This window comes from Aulonocara sp. 'chitande type north' Nkhata Bay, linkage group LG9 (assembly GCF_057382095.1).
Source record: "Aulonocara sp. 'chitande type north' Nkhata Bay isolate Kocher_YH1m ecotype deep benthic linkage group LG9, A_spYH_male_GT1.1, whole genome shotgun sequence".
NCBI lineage: Eukaryota > Metazoa > Chordata > Actinopteri > Cichliformes > Cichlidae > Aulonocara > Aulonocara sp. 'chitande type north' Nkhata Bay.
The window spans coordinates 24,320,434-24,337,378 of NC_141352.1; the positions used below are offsets into that span (position 1 = coordinate 24,320,434).

The window sequence follows — 16,945 nt, forward strand, 5'->3', positions numbered from 1 at the left end:
ATTTATTTATTTTTATTCGGCAGTTGTTATTTCCATATGACATATCAAGGTTGAGACTCAAACTTTGACATGATAGAGTTACACTTCATTTACTCCAACGTCAGCTGTGTATTGTGGAGAGAACACTTAGACCCCGGGCGAAGCAGGTAGGGGAGAGCAATTATTTATAAGGCAGTAAACAGAAGCTGTGGGAGGGAAAATTGTGCCGCCTGTTTCTCATGCGGCTCTATAAGTGAAGCAACGATCACGCAACTGTGAGTGTGTGAAATGCAAAAGTGGCTTTGAAACACACTGATATCGTTTGAAGGCTTTTTTGTTTGTTTACCTTACGAGCAGAAGTATTCATTTTAGCCTACTTAATCATTCAAAAGTACCGTTTCGTGTTATGACACAGGCCTCTGACTGTTTATGAAATAATGTGAAGTTGTGCGCATGCATAAACTAAACTTGTATGGATTCAACTGTGAATAAGTTGCAGTTTTACTAATGAATCTGTAGTAAGATAAAATACATGAATGCAATTATTCTAGTGTTCCAACTTTGGGATCATTTACACAACTCTAAGCTACATTTTTACTGGGAAGGTAAAATCTTTTTCTTTTCATCTATTCTCTATTCCTCTGTTGGAAGCTGTTAATGCTTAATGTGAATGAGGTACAAAGTCTCAGTTGATTGGGTTGAGTTAGATTTGTTGAATTTATAAGAACTGTCGATTTTCAGTACTTTCCTGGAAAGAGAGACAGAGAATTTAATTAAATGTGTTTAATATTCTTGACACGCTTAGCTGCTAATGGATGTCTAAGAGTTGTTGTAGAAACAGTGCGATGCGTCTCAGCTCGTGGCCTTCATCGGGGTCGTTGATGGCTCCTTTTTTGTCTCCGAATTTTTCTCACTCTTTGAAAAGCAATTAGTCTATCTGTTATAGACATGCAGTCAGCTCCTTAAATGTTTGGGCAATTACTTGATTTTTGTGATTTCACGTCTGTTACACCACCAGAGTGGATTGAAACTCAAAGAGTCAAGAAATGCAAACTTTTAGCTTCAATTCAAAGGGTTTAATAAAAGTATTACATTACCTTTTTTCTCAGGCTCAAAAGTAATTTGACAGTAGACTGACAAACGGTTTTATTGCCAGGTGAGGTCTGTTCCCTTGTCGTTCAGCAATAAAAATAGGCTGATAAACAACCTAGAGTTTATTCAAAGTGTTGAATTTGCTTTTGGTAGCTGTTCACTGGAGCTCTCAATATGAGGTACAAAGGGTTGTCAGTCAAAGTGAAGGAGGCCATCATCAGACTAACAAACACAAACCAATCACAGTGACAGCAAAAACGTTAGCAGTGGCCAAAAGCACTAGCCAGCTCATCAACACCAAAGCTCCTCAAGTACAAGAATGGAAATGTGTCTTTGATTGCCATGAGGGGTCCAATCCTTGTGTGAGAAAATTACTTCGCTTGATCCTCAGTAATTATTTTCCTTAAGAGTTTATGGTATCAATATGTCTAGGGATGGCTATTGATAAGATTTTCACGATTCTGATTCCATTTTCGATTCTGTTTAAAGATTAGATTCTTTATCGATTCTCTTATCGATTCTTTTTTTTTTTAAAAAAAGGAGAACACTAAGTTCGATTAGCTTAGAACTTTGTTTTATATCTTCTCTTTGAACAAGATAGAAATATAGGAGTAACATGGCCTTACAAACCCAACAGTGAGATCTTAAGAGATCCACAGCTTCTTCAATGGGGTGTCACAGGGTCCACAGGAAAAAAAATTGTAAATGTAAAACAATAAAATAAATATTCTTCTGTAGCAATAACAAAGTATAACATAAATTATTCTGTAACAATTACACAAGAATATCCAGTAATGTCCCTGCCTACAATTAAACACATTCACTTACCGAAAATCGGGGGCATCTGCTGTGGCAAATGGGTTCAAGCCTTTTACCACAAACTTAGTCACTGCTCGTGACATTCGTCTATCCTGGCCTGAAAGGAGACGCTACCGGTAGACTGCAGCGAGAACTGCCAGCATCTGAGCCAGCCAGACTCTGTCTGTCTCTCTCATCATAATCACCTAAATGCACAGTAATGGCAGGTTTTGTAATAAGGCAGATCGTACATAATAACATAATATGCACTGTTAGTTGATTATTTACCTGCCGCATTAACGGGAGAGGACGTGCAAACGTTACCGCTGCTGCTGGGTTGAGATTCACGAGTCCGGAGCGGAATTAAAAACACGACATTCATTTAAGGTCATCGCGTGTTTTGTGAGCAAATGCTTTTGCATATTCGTAGTGTTTCCTCCCTTAAATGAAATATCTACTTTGCAAGTATTGCAACAAGAACCGGATTTGGGGATTGGGGAGATGTGGATAAAACACAGAGAGGAACATGGGAACAGGTGAGGGAGATAAAACACAGAGACATGACTAAGAGAAACAGAGAGACAGAAAGAGAAAGAGGGACACAGAGGGAGTGAGACGTGGAGAGAGGGGGAGCGACACAGGGGGGTACAGACAAAAAACTGAGGACAAGATAGAGAAGGAAAAGCTGAAGGAAACTCATCAACTTAAAATAAACCTTAATCACCAGGGATAAACAACATAATCAGAAACACATAAGCACAAGAAAACTAAACCAGGAAACATAACCCACTATTCATGATCAAAATAATAATAAACAAACAGGAATCACAAGCCCAGAACATAAAACACTGGGTCAAAGACCAAATACCGTGACTACCACAGTTAAAAGACATGCTAATTGGATGGATGGATGGATGGATGGATGGATGGATGGATGGATGGATGGATGGACGGATGGATCTATTTCTTTGTGACAAGACTTCTAGTTGTCATGGCTGCAAAACAGCCTGGTTGGTACTGGTAGTGTCCATCTTTCATTTACAGTCTATGCTAACAGCATAGATACAAATACAGCCCATTTGGCTGCTTCATGCTGTGAACACTTAAGCCATTTCAAACAGCAGGAAATGATGAATTTTCAATATCACTAACCAAATGTACAATATGCACTCAGAGAAGCAGGTACAGCCCTAAGGTGCACGCCATCTCCATGCTCAATAACATGATCTAATATCTACTGAGCAATCACACACAGTTTGTTCAGATATTGGCACTGCTGAGTAAAACTCGAGCAGCGCTGCACAGCATGGTGGGCGTAAGCCGTGCACTAATCTTCAAATTGAAAGCAGCAGGTCCATAGTCTTAGCAGGGTAGCTTTCAGTTGGCCAGATTGAGATGTTCTTCCCTGAGGAAAGTGTGAGTCAGATGATGTTGTGACATCCAAAACTCGGGACTAAGAGTATTAATATGATGGAGGCAGGCAATCTGTGTATCATTACAATGAGTATGCAAATTAAATCATTTTTGTATTTCTGTGCCTCAGTAGTGAAAACGGACCAACTTCAGACCATTAAACGAGAGCTCACTCAGATCAAGATGAAGATTGACTCTTTGCTGGGACGCCTGGAGAAGATTGAGAAGCAGCAGAGAGCTGAAACCGGTGAGAAGCAGACGGCAGAATCTGAGCTAGACGGGAACAAAAGGGAAAAGGGACACCACCCACTAAGGGAGGGAAATTAAGAGCATAGACTGGTCATAAGTCTTAGTGACATTGTGGGAGATAAGAGCAGCGGAGCTCTCTGTCATAACCGCAGACAGGTGTCAACACCATGCTGACTCAGTTTATATGAGAGGTCTTCACCAGTGCCCTTCACTACAGGACAGCCTCAGAGTGCAGCCCAGTGTGAAGGTCATTTAAATTACATGCCATAAAGTGCATGTTGCACATTTGTCACCATGTGTGGCTTGTTTTCAACTTCTCTCTTATACTTCCACGGCACTTGAAGACCGAGTAAATCAACCCGGCTCCCGGCTGTGTTCTAGGCAAACTGCTGTGGAGCTTGTTAGCAGTGAGAATGAAAAATTAATGCGGATAAATGAAAAACCGGAGGCAATTTACTACAAAATGTACCCATCTTTTTTGCTATAAAATAGCCTTAATTTTTTATTACAGATCATCTTTTGTCTGTCTCACTTGTTCTGTTTTTGAATAGAAGTTCAGACTGCCTCAATTAAGGTTTTAAAAGATTTTATAATGATTTCAAAAAGCAACAGGTAGCCAGTCTTAAAAAGGATATCAAGAAGTCACGGCTCGCCAAGTTCTTTTTCTTAAGGTGACAAAAAACTGGCTGCAGTCAGAGACAACACACGGATGTTGATTTCTCTGTGCTCTCCAGGAATAAAGTTCTGCAGTTAACATCAAGATTAAAAGTCATAAAGCATAATAAACTGTGACATGAGGAGAATATTGGGGCTGTGGTCTTAAAACATTTGTGTAAAACATTTTAAACTAGGCTGCACAGACATTTTGACTATTCAGTATAAAGCAGCGTACATAAATAAAGCTACTTCGGATTGATCCCTTATTCATAAAGGGCCGCTTACTCACAGCGGACAGCTCTGCATGTTGGATCTGGCAAACTCTTTGCACTGGATGTGCTTCCCGACTTAATCCTGATCTGTGTCTCCTCCCAGGATCAAACCAGGGATCTCTGATTTGTTCAGGAAAAGTGTTAACCACTACACTGAAGAGCCATTATGATTTTTTAACATAAAAATAAATCAAAATAAGATATAAAATGTGTTTTCACAGATACATCTTGAAAAAAAAAATACAATTTGTGTAATAAATAATCCTAATGTTAAGTGGCCTGGATAATTTAATGCAGACATGTGACACTGTAACCTAAATATGCACATATAGCGGAGCTTTAAATGAACTGGCTTCATAAAGAAAGAAAAGATGAAAATGGAGGCAAATAGTAGGAAGCCTAAGCTATATGCAAATCCAGGGGTTGACACATCTGTTGGTAGCTAGCTAGCAAAAGTGGATTTTGTATATTTGAGCTTGTTTTAAATAACGCAAACTATACAAAATTTAAATCTAAATCCTTTTCCATCTAAATGCAAATCAGGTGTGCTGTCTCAGTGCAGTTACATCCCTTAAATTTAATATGATCTCTTTAAGAAGCTATTTATGGAGTACCAACACCTTGTCTGAACCCTTGCACAATAAAAAACATGTTACCAGCAGTGCCTTTCAGCATGTAGAGTACTAAACAGATTAATTGTAACATCACCCAGTTTAAGGGGAATCCCACAGTTGTTCTAAATTAACAGTTTCTGTAATTACCAAAACTCTTTTTTTTGTGTCTCTGTAATCATTAATCCACGTGTATATGTGAGATCTTTACTCAAAATGATATTTTTAATGTTAAAATTATATTATTATTTTTAGATTCATTAATTTTTCCAATATAGTAAAAAAAAATAGTAAAGCACTTGTAAAGCTTTTGTTTGTTTTTTTAAGTTTTGAAATGATTTACATTCCTGAGCAGATATAATTTGAGTGGTTTAACGTTACTCTTGATTCATTTCTGACTTCTCAGAGAAGTCCAGTGTTCAAATAGAAATGTGAATTCAATTTGCTGTTAAAAATGATAAAAGTGATATAATTTTTTAACAGTTTTTGAAAAATTTGTTGTCAAAACGTACGTGCATTCCTGCTTTTTTATTAATGTAACAGGAGGTCTTGTAAATTTGCTAAGAACTGTACACACGTGTGTTAATTGGGGGAAAAAAGTGAAACATGTCACGCTTGTAAAAGAATAAACACAGTAAAATGCTAGAATTTTGATCCTAATTTGATGCTTTGCTACTTCAAATAAAAAAAGTAGTGTTAGTCACCCGGTTGCTTGCTGAGGACAAACTACTTCACTCCAGTTGAGTGTAAGGAGAACCATGGCCTGTTTCTGCACAACTGGGAAAACAGCAAAAAAGCAGCCTACTACTATTATTATCAAAGAAAAATACAGGCCCTGCTTACACTCTCACTTCATTCACTGTGGCCTCCTTTCTCTCTCTCAGAGGCTCAGAGAAAATATGAGGACAACTGTGACTCCCTGCATGAGGAGTCTGTGTCAGAGACGGCAGAAAACTCTGGAGAGGAGGCCGGCGAGGGGGCGCTGGACGTAGAGGCGGGAGAGATGACCGATGGAGGCGAGGATGACTATGACGAGGAGGGTAGCCACCATCTGGTAAGAGAAACGGTTGACAGGCCTGACAGGGGGGAAGAAACCAAGGCACTTTGGGAGATCTCAAGTGGGCAGACAGTCTTCGCCTTCTGAAAGTTAATTTTCCAGAATTATTCATGGCCACAGATCTAAGAGAGCGGTTGCTTCACATGAGTGAATGGTGAGGGCGTCCGGACTGACAGTTTCTCCCTGTCGACCCTGGCTGAAACAGTGGAAGTAAGCCTCTTCTCAGGCCCACACACAGGCACAGGCTCACACACATACACATGCTTGCAGGCTATAATTAAAGCAGTGGGTTCAATACACATAGAAGAGCTTTTAAGACAGACTTGACATGAAGTGATGTGGGTCCAACCGTGAAGTGAAGGTTCAGTTTGGAGGTTTTCTTTCACAAGGTCAGTAGAAGCAGCCAATAAAAGATGATCCCTCAAAGAGATTCAATTATTAGGATTATTTAAAAATAATAATAATTTAGTGGAAAATGTCAAATTCTCAGCTGGGTTCATATAAAAACATGAATTTATTTGACTAAAGAGAACTTATTACTTTTATCAGTTTTGTATAATTATATATTACACTATGTGTTATACTATATAGATGTATATAGATTTCTGCTTGTTAACACAGTAAAACAGCCAATAATCAGTGCATTTAGGCATGTAGAAATAGTCAAGACCACCTGCTGAAGTAAAGACCGAAAGTCAAAATTGGGAAAGAAAGGTGATTAGAGGTGGGCAGATCAGTTCAAATACCAATAGTACTGACACCAGCATTGGTATCAGTAATGGATCAATCCTTTGTTTCTATCCTCGTAGTTCAGTATGTAGCCCATTTAAACAACAGAAGCTGTCCCAAAGTCCATTAGAGACATTTTAGGTCTCAAAAAATCTTTTCAAAATAGGTGAAAAGCTGAAAAGTGTGTTTTGTTGTCTATATTCTCTAATGTACAGTGTACATTGTTGCATTAATTATTGTAGAAAGCAAAAATCACAGTGATTTGGAGGTCATTCAAATGTGTGATTTTCAGACTGATGACGATTAATCTCAGAAGTCATCGCACACTGTTCTCCTCTACATAAACTGCCTTTATAAGTTTAAAGTGTCAATATCGATGTTGGTATCAGCAGTTCACTAAAAGTGATGTTAGTGAGTCTGAATGTGATATGGTTGTTGTTGCCAGACTTTTGAGTATTGTACACTGTTTATCTACTGGGATTTTCCCACACAACCATCACTAGGGTTTACAGAGAATGATCTGAAAAATAGAAAATATCAGCAGAGTGTCAGTTCTCTTGGTGAAAATAGCTTGTTGATGCAAGACTGCTTCAAGCTGATAGGAAACAGATAACAGATAACCACTTTGAAAACCAAGGTATGAAGAAGAGCATCTCTGAATGTACAACAAATCGAACCTAGACGTAGACATATGTAGTCTGTTGAGCAAAATTATTTTCACCTTCATTTTAATGCACTGCTTAAATACTTGACATTAGCCAGTGACGGCGTAATTTAGTTATCAGCCTAACAGAAGGATTACTTAATGAAACAATACAGTACATCTTTTGTGTAGTTACAGCAATCTTTTCATTAAAATATCATAAAAACACCATAACTGGTCAAAACCCCTAGAACCAGTGAGGAAGGTGGTGGAAAGCAAGGAAGGCATTTATATGTTTATGTTTCAAACTACCAACAATTCAAAAAGATTACTATTTCCAATCAAGGAAAATCTAAAACTGAAACTAATCAGTCTTTCCGCTGACGCGATAGTTCCCACAATGCTTATATTGATTGTATTCACTCAGCCAGTTGATCTCAGTCAGCTGTGGCTTAGACGCACATTTATTACGCCAGTGATTTCAGCTGAAAAATAGACTGCTGTTAAGTAAAAGAGACTGATGTATGGTGAAGGTCCCGGGGAACAAAACCAAAATGCATGTTGGCTTCACCTATTCAAAACATCCTCAATACTTCAACGTTTTAAATATGTTTTCCATTTCACAATCGTCAAGTTCAAGTAGTGGCATGGAAACAGTTGATACTGGTTTTATCTGTATTTCACTGGCCTTGTTTTCTTTATTATGCTTTATTTTAGGGCTGAACGATTATGGAAAATAATCTAATTGCGATTTTTTGCCCCAATATTGCGATTGCGATGCGATATGCGATTATTTTTTAAGGTCTTTGTCTTCTGTATTATTAAACAAAGACAAGCAATACATCATATAGTATGGCCAATACTATATTACATTAATTTTAAACTGTTCTTTCCTGGAAGACAGACCTCTGTTATGATGACATGAGGTGATGCATGAATTGATGACTGACATTTTTATTTAACTTCTTCAATCACAACAGTATATTTGAACATACACAATAGTTTATTTTTAGCTTACAAACATCTGAGCATAAAGTGCTGACAAGGAACCCTGGTGTAAACATTAAAATGAAAGTCAGTACAATGTGCAGATTGCAGAAATATACATAAAAAAAATCAGTGGCTTTACCACACTCAGTTTTTCGACATCTGTGAACTACTAGACAGTCATTCAATTAAAAAATAATATTAAATAAATAAAACTAATAAATAAAAAATACACACATCTTACTGATCTCTGCAGTCAGTAACATTACACATAAAGTGCAAACATAATAGCAATTGTATAAACACACACACAAACACGCCTTTAAAATTTAAAGGCGTGAAATTGGACGGTCTAGTTCTGATTAGCGTCACCGCTGTCTCGGTGGAGTTTAATAAACTCGGCCGTCTGCTTCTTGCTATCTAAAATATAACCAGACACTGGTGTAAATTCTCGACTGTCTCATACTTCTGTTTAATAAGTTTTCTGTTTGACGTTTAGTCAGCTGTGTGAAAACCAAGGAGGAACCCACCCGGGGGATTAATAAAGTTTTATTTTATCTAATCTAATAACTTTAATCTCAGCCAAACCGATTTACTCACGAACAAACAAAACACTGAAAAAAGCCCAACAATAACATTTTTAGGTTGTCTAAGTGACTTATATATTACGTTTAACCCGAGCAGCGAAACTCCGCGGTGATCTGAAAATGATGTGCCGGGAGTTGTGCCGCTCTCGGCCGCATCAGTAACCCTCGAGCTCCCGGCTAGCTGTCGAGCTGGTGGGTAGCAGACGCCTCTGAAAACGTCGAAGCACTTTTACAAATATGGGATATCTTGATAAACCGAGCAGATATTTGATGTTTACACAACTACTTTCTCGCCTGAAAATATGTTAAAAGTTTATTTTGTGACCCAGAAAGATTAGTATGAGTAATTTTAAAACTTAGTAGCGGCCGCCATTGCTGGAAACTGGAGTTTGGCTGGGATATGGTAGTAATTTGGACAGCCTTCGGCACGTCGCTGTGACGTAATCGGTCTACAAATGCGGCCTCAGGAGGATGCAGCCCATGAATTTGGACATGTCCAGAGTATAATCGCAGCCTTTGCGGTTAGAAAATTGCACTTGATCATGTCGCGATATTATCGCAAATGCGATATATCGTTCAGCCCTACTTTATTTATTAGCCATTACCCAGCAGGTGAACATGGCCATGCTATCCTAGATGAAAGCTCCGTGTCCTCACTAATGGAAGAGATTATTTTTCAGAGGCATGGTGGAAGAGATTTATTTGTTTCCTGAAGGTCACATTGATCACACTTTGTGATAATGTGCTACAAAGACTGTTCTGCGGGTTGGCATGGCTGCTCTTGTTGAGCGTATATCACCAGTGACCTTTAGAAAAGATTAAATACAACCTCTGTGTTCAGTTAAAAAGGCTGTATCATGTCTGTGATGTTAACCTCCTCTATGTGCTCTCCTTTACAGATAGAAAACCACGTATCGGATATTGACAACTGAGATCAGGTAAGAGCTTTAGATTTGTATTTGATCTAAGCATCCATTATAGCGGCTGTGAAGTCGTAATAAAAGACTGCAAAAGGTTCTGGGGGGGTCTTGCAGCCTGGCCTCATTAAAGACCTTACATCCAGTCCTCATTAGAAACCGTAGCTGCTGAACTGTGTCTTGAGCTTCTCTAAACATTCGTTAATCATCTCCTAAGTCATAAGCTCCGTGACATTTGGAAGACCAGCTTCACTGAAGGGCATCTAATACCGAATTCGACAGACGGAGCAATAATGACATTCCAATGGGCCAGAACTGCCCATAAACAACATTCATCTAATTGAATTTTGTGAAAGGGGATATGAATGGTGAGGCCTAAGGTAAAGAGTTCCCTGCTTCTCGCCTCTCAGGGTGTGGGTAACGATGCAGCCACACCATCAGTTGGCTTGGTGCTGGCTAGCTCTTCACAGCATGCGTGCGCGGCAGTGTTTACGAGTAGCTCAGTGTAGACGTAGCACTGAGTTAAACTCTGTTAGTCTTCTGTTGGTGTTGGATGACTTAAGGCAAACTCACTTCATTAGAGGCTGCAGAGCTCTGTTGGTTTTTGTACCCAATTTTGATCTATTCGTTGTAAAATTAGATCATTTTGTACGTAGCATAAGCCTACATTTGAATTCCGCTTTTCGATTTAATCTTTAGAGTAATCCCAGCTACCGCTACCAAGGGCTGCAGCTGAAAGAATATAAACTATAACGGTCTTATGAACATTTAAATATTGATTTAGTGGAATAATAGATGGTGTGATTCGTCCATGTCTTAATGACAGAGCACTGATACCCTGTTACTCTAACATAGCTGGGGTTTTTGACAGAGGACCTGTCCATGTTTCTGATGGTCACATGCTGCCAAAGCTTCAGCTTTCATGTAAACTAGCTCATAGCTAGATTGTTAAACCTCCGGTTGAGCTGATAGCCACTTTTGTGTGACCGCATAGCATGATTGCTGATGTTAGGGTAGATGAAACCAGATAACAGAGGGACATGCCGCATAGGCTGGACTTGCTTTGTAGCACAGTGCTGTTTGTGATTCTGTTGTTATTTTAGTCTCACCGGTGTTTTTCTTCTCGCTTGTTGTCTTCACCTGCCATTGACTCTTTTTACCTTATTCACTTATATCTGCCATTGTTTAATTAGCTCCCACTGTATTCATAGCCCGCCTCCTCTTTGAGATACCTGTTTATATTCCCTGTTGTTATGCTGCATGTGTTCCTGGTTTTCTGACTTTTTACTAGTGCTGTCAGCATTAATCTCGTTAAGATGACGTTAACGCCATAACCGCATTAACGCGGCAAATCTCCGTTAGCGAGCTAGTGCGGATCGCCCCGTGCGTGTGGCTGCACGGAGCTAATGCATTAATGAGCTAACCGCGCTATCGTGTTGACGGCGTGCAGCGGTTATGGCGTCAACGTCATTTTAACAAGATTAATGCTGACAGCACTACTTTTTACCTTTCTGGACTTTGTGCTTGCATGAGCTTATATCATTTGCCAATAAAGGCCCCTTGATTCCTCTCATTGCCATTTATGACAAGACTAGCTATTTCCCTCTGTTCTCCATCTTTATGCTCAATGAAGCTAATCATTTGTGTGGGATTTTGTACAAAATGAGCATATGCTATGTGGTTGCTATGTAGCTACAGTTTCTTAATGTACAGGCAAAAATGTTCAGTTTAGGCAACAGCTTATTCCCCCCTCCACCTCTTATGAAACCACGTTACACTTGAGTTTTCCATTTTCTTTCTGCCTTTTTGAAATTCCATCAGTGGCCAATTCACCGAACCCCCTCACAGCACATACATTTAAAAACCTGAAAATCCCACTCGAGGATCGAGAGAATATATGAATGTGTAGCTTGCAGGCCCACCAAGGATTGAAAATCACAGTGAGAAGAACCTCAATAAGTCATGTCCAGAAGGATTAGCGAGGCAGCTCCAGCTACCAGAAAATATTTCTGCACTTCCCGAGATATTTCTGAGGCCATTCAGAATGGACAAGCCTTAAAATTCAGCTTAATCCTCATCAGATTTACAGCATTATAAGCATTCACCATGTTTGAGGAGGAGACGCAGTTCTGTAATGTATTTTCATAAGTTTTCTCCTTTATCTCTTCAGGGTGAGGAAGCAGACGCTCCTGGTCGGTGGTATTAGAATTCATCGTCACCTTCAAGAGACAGGAAATGATCTGTAAGGGATCAAGACACCCATTCAGGACTGTAAGTTGTGTATGAGAGACCCCGAATCACATTTAGATGCCTGACTGTGCAGCTCAAACAAAATGTGATGTGATGATCTCTAAAGAAAATATATTCAAGACCCATTTTAATTCAGTGGCCCGAGTTTACTTCATGTGCAACTTATATTTCATTGGAAGAACTCGCACTCTTATCCTGAAACTGAAAAAAATCAAACCGAAGTCAAAGGAATAAAAGGATTTATTTGGATTTCTAAATGAAATTATGTTCAAAGATGGAAATGTTTTTGATCTATTGTTATTGCTCTTCTGAAATGTCCTTGTGCTGTAATTTCTGTTTTTCAAAGAATTTTTGTTTATGCTCAAATATCAAATGAATAAATGACAGAACAATCTGTGACCGTGGTAGGAAATTCAGCAAAAGAATGAAACATCGCTGCCGTCTGCTTCGGATTTGACTCATACATAAGCCAATAGCTGTGAGCATAACTTTATCCAGCTTTATCCATTTATCACACAAATGCCCTGTGGGGCTGTTCCATCATATATTCCAACTCCTGCCAAGTTTCAGAAGCAGAAAGGGCTTCCTGTGGTAGAGAGCCAACACTGGCACAGGCCTCCTGCCAGGGAGCAGTGCCCTAACGTCTCAGTGCACTCCTCCCCGCTCAGCTTGTGCATCCCAACATGGACTGCTGCTGTTCAGAAGCCAGCGCCTTTCTCCTTCACCCTCTCCTTCTGCATCCTGCATTGATTCCATTTTATCTAGTTGAGCCAGCAAAGTAAGGTTTTTTGAAATGGTGGAACTTGTTATGATTTTAAATTAAACATTGGCAGGCTTTGATACTATCTCAGGATGAGATCTTTGATTCAGAACCCCGAAATTTCTGGAATAATCAAACTTGAAATAAAGCGTAGTGCTTTATTAAAGCAACTTCACTAGGCACTGAGATCATTTGACCGTTCACTCGGTGCAGCTTACGAACAGTAAAAAAGAAAACATTGGAATTTCTTCAACTGTTTATGTGCATTGCATAACAATCTAGTTTCAGCTTTAGCTGAGCAATTATAATTTACCTGATTATACATAAACTGTTGCAAATTGAATTACGTTGCAAGTGAATGGATGTCAGCGCGTTCAACGTGTTCGTTATTCAAATCAAATTTACTCTGGTATTTTTCCACCACTCAAATTTAACCACCGCAGTGTTAATTCAAACAATAAGAAGCTGATGCTGTTCCAAGCCTGCTGAGAGGAGGTTGTTGTTGGGACCCAGGTGTCTCGGCTCATCGCTGTGTAGCATTGATGAAGATGCATATCGGCTAAAATTCTGTTCACGCCTTCATTACAGTAAAAACTGTCAGTGTTTTAGTGTTTGACTGAAAAGTTTCACCATTTGTGTTTTTGTAATTGGAGTCGATTACCTGTGTCTGAAGGGGAAATCACGAGACAGAGAATATTACACATATTAATTTTACCATTAATATTCTCGTAAATGTCGTGTTTTAAATGGATGATTGTCGTTATTCTATGAACATTACATTACAGCAGTACTAAATATTCTAACTGGCCTCAGAGTATATAGGACCACTGTGATACATTCATTATTTTCATGGGGAAAGAAAACAACTCCCACACCTCTGTTTGGTTTCATAAATCACACCCTGACTCCAGGTTTCAAAATACTGTAGTTTAAATTATAAAAATATTAAAGCCTCAAACTGGAATTTGGATACCGACAAGTTCTTGCTACGCATCGCAACACAAACAACAGAATGATGGGATAACACAATCTTTCCATTCTTCTTCCTCATGTTGTATTGTTGGCATCCCTATTTTTTTTTCTCATTAAGGTTTAGCTTTCATCTTATAAAAACTTTGTGGGACCTTTTGCATGCTGGGAGGATATCCGACCCACAGGAGCTTTTATTTTGCAGTTTATTTTTGCTAGCAGACACAATTAACAGTCCTTGGTGAGTCCACTGAATTAAAAGTACATTTTTTTGTGAGTTCATGAAAACTTTGTTTTTTTAGAATTACAGGACAGCATGGGCAGTGAACTGCCAGAACCTCTTCTTTATACATTTATGATGTAGTTTCACTGGTCCAGCCCAATTCAGGTGTATGTGGCCCGCAATGTAAAATACGTTTAAAACCCAGAATTAAACCGTCTGATTGGTGCTGAACCTCTGAATTATCAAAGGTATTAATAAGAACTTCCCTATTCTTAGATATGTTTATGATATAGTTAATGTTAGTAAGAAGGAAACAGGCCAGTTTCATCCCCCTGTATTTATATTAAATGGTATGTTATATACATATTTGAGATTGTTGAAGTTCTTATTAGTAGTTGAACTATAATAACTAACAATGCCATGTAGCTAGTTAGCACCATCTTGCTCCATCAGCTGATTGATGCAACAAAATAATCAGCTGGTATGTATTCTTTTAAAGCTATTAGCATAGTTTAAAGGTTCCCTAATGAAGAAGGATTATTGTTTCGAGTAACGCTACTAAAAAGGTGCATCCTGGATACATAAGAAGGCTATATAAGACATGTTTAATTATGTGATTCAGTCTCGATGAAAGTTTCACAGGTTGTTTCACTCAAAATACCAAATTAGAAACTGGTTATAAATAATTCATATTGTTAATAATACAAAAGACTTTCTCAATAATTTCCTGATAAAGCTGAGACCCTGTTTTTAAGTTGTTGTTCCTTGAATTGCTAAAGGTTTGATCCACCCTGGTGTAACCAAGATAAAATATAAATTCATCACTCGGCATTCTTTTGAAAAACAGTGTCGTAATTGATCTAAAAAATACACTCATCTGTGGTGTTTTTTAAATTGTTTTTTGACTGTGGAGAAAATAATTGCTCTCAAAAACTATGAATACCAGTTAATGTGTTGGTTGTATTCGAATCGATTCTAATTGTTCAGTGATTTGAAAAGCATAAACAAAAATTATTGTAGCTTGAAAGTACCAAACCAAGGCTGTCAAAATTCCATGCCACCAAGAGTAGGTAAGCAAATATTTCTTTGTGATTTGGTTGAATAAACTCCCTTCAGCAGAAGATTTCGAAAATGGAAAGTCACTTTGCACAATATTATAAATACACTACTCAGTCCTGGCAGGGCAGAGCTACTTGGGGAAAAACATGCATAAAATCAAAAAACGATTATCCTGAAGCTCATTCAAAATAAGCATCTGGTGAATGATGATAATGTGTAATATTTAGCACTATTTTTGTATCCCGAACATGTTTAAAGGAAATGGCTTTGCAACATGTTTATCTTTTTTGGTTTGTTTGTTTTGGGGGAGGGGTTTTTGTCTGGGTTCTTTTTTTGCTGGTGGCCTGTTTTTTGATGGACAGTATGGTGACGTGTCAAATATTCTGCAAAAACACAGAAAAAAAACCCTCATTGCTTTTAACTGTCGTAATTTATCTGGGTCACTTTAGAACACTTTTGGCTCAACTCGATTTTCTTTCCGCTGTAAATAGCCCTTACCATGTTTATTTCAAAAAGGCTAGATGAATTTTAAAAGTTAAAAATAATAAAAAATAATACACTGACAGTTTGTTGGAGTACTTGCAGGTTTAAACCAGAATCGTGGGACTTGTAGAGATGTGTAACTGATAACTGTTGTATAGAAATGTACATTTTTTTGTAAAAATATTTTTATCAAAAGGCATGTTTACTGTAACTTTGTATTTTCAGTTCATGTATAAAACGTTATATTATAACTGTTGTATGAATAGAAACTTCATTGTCATTGTAGATAAAAATTTGTGTTATCAAACAATAAAAAAAACTGTTTGTGTCATTTAACTAGTCAAATGTTTCAATGAGCACCTGTTTCCTTTTACAAATAAATATGAACTTAAGGACAAAGAAAGCTTTTGCGTTTATTGTAAACAGATGTGATAATTACTTGCAGATGGTTTACAGATGTCTGTAAATATTTGGTGCATCATTAAGATGTGTCTCTTTCATATTCCTTCTCTGCGTTCATTACTGTGTCCTTCTCCATTTCAGACTTCTCATTTAATCGTGATTTGTGGTTGATTATGCAGCGTATGTGCCGCACTTGTCACCACAATGACATTTTAACAAGTCATACAGCACACTGTTTGAATGCATGTCAAATTAATGTCAGTCAACAGAAAACTGGACACTATTATGGCAGTTTGTCATCTTGTATTTCACTAATGGCACCGGTCTTGCTGGCTGCCAGTTCAAATTACTTTGTGCCTTCAACTGGGAGCTTTTTACAAATACAATTTAACTGTGGCTCCATGTTCCTTGCTGGCAGGTCATTTGAATTCTGGTGCAGAGGGCTTAAAAACAGGTGACGATAAGGGTGTAAGACCCGTGTCAAATTAATTTCCGATCTAAAATTTTAGTTCAGAATTAAATATAAACTTGATTCACATTTAAACTGAACTATGTTTTGGATTCCCTAACTCTAGAGATGTCTCACAAGCAGGTTTCCAAAATGCCAAATGCATTTGCATTAGTATAGAACTGGTAAAAATGAATGGTGATGAAGCATGTACTACAGGCATGTGAACGGAAATGTTTTTTTTTATAGGACTCTTTGCAGGAAGACTGTGGCCCTACTGACGCAGTCTTCCTGAGCCTGCATAGACTGGCATTCAAGCAAATTCACCCCAAAGTCAGGACATGCAATACACAGAGAAAA

The 16,945-nt window shown here is 38.3% G+C and overlaps 1 protein-coding gene across 2 annotated transcripts in view; it reads left to right on the plus strand.

Moving 5' to 3' along the window:
- Nucleotides 1-16,132, plus strand: part of ralylb (RALY RNA binding protein like b) — a 127,745-nt gene extending 111,613 nt beyond the window's left edge. For both annotated transcript variants that reach the window (XM_086306625.1, XM_086306623.1), the window contains exons 6-9: nt 3,413-3,529; nt 5,956-6,125; nt 9,974-10,012; nt 12,162-16,132. In XM_086306625.1, the coding sequence (XP_086162751.1) occupies nt 3,413-3,529; nt 5,956-6,125; nt 9,974-10,006 (320 nt within the window). In that variant the 3' untranslated portion in view covers nt 10,007-10,012; nt 12,162-16,132. The remainder of the gene's footprint in view (nt 1-3,412; nt 3,530-5,955; nt 6,126-9,973; nt 10,013-12,161) is intronic.
- Nucleotides 16,133-16,945: the final 813 nt, after the last annotated feature.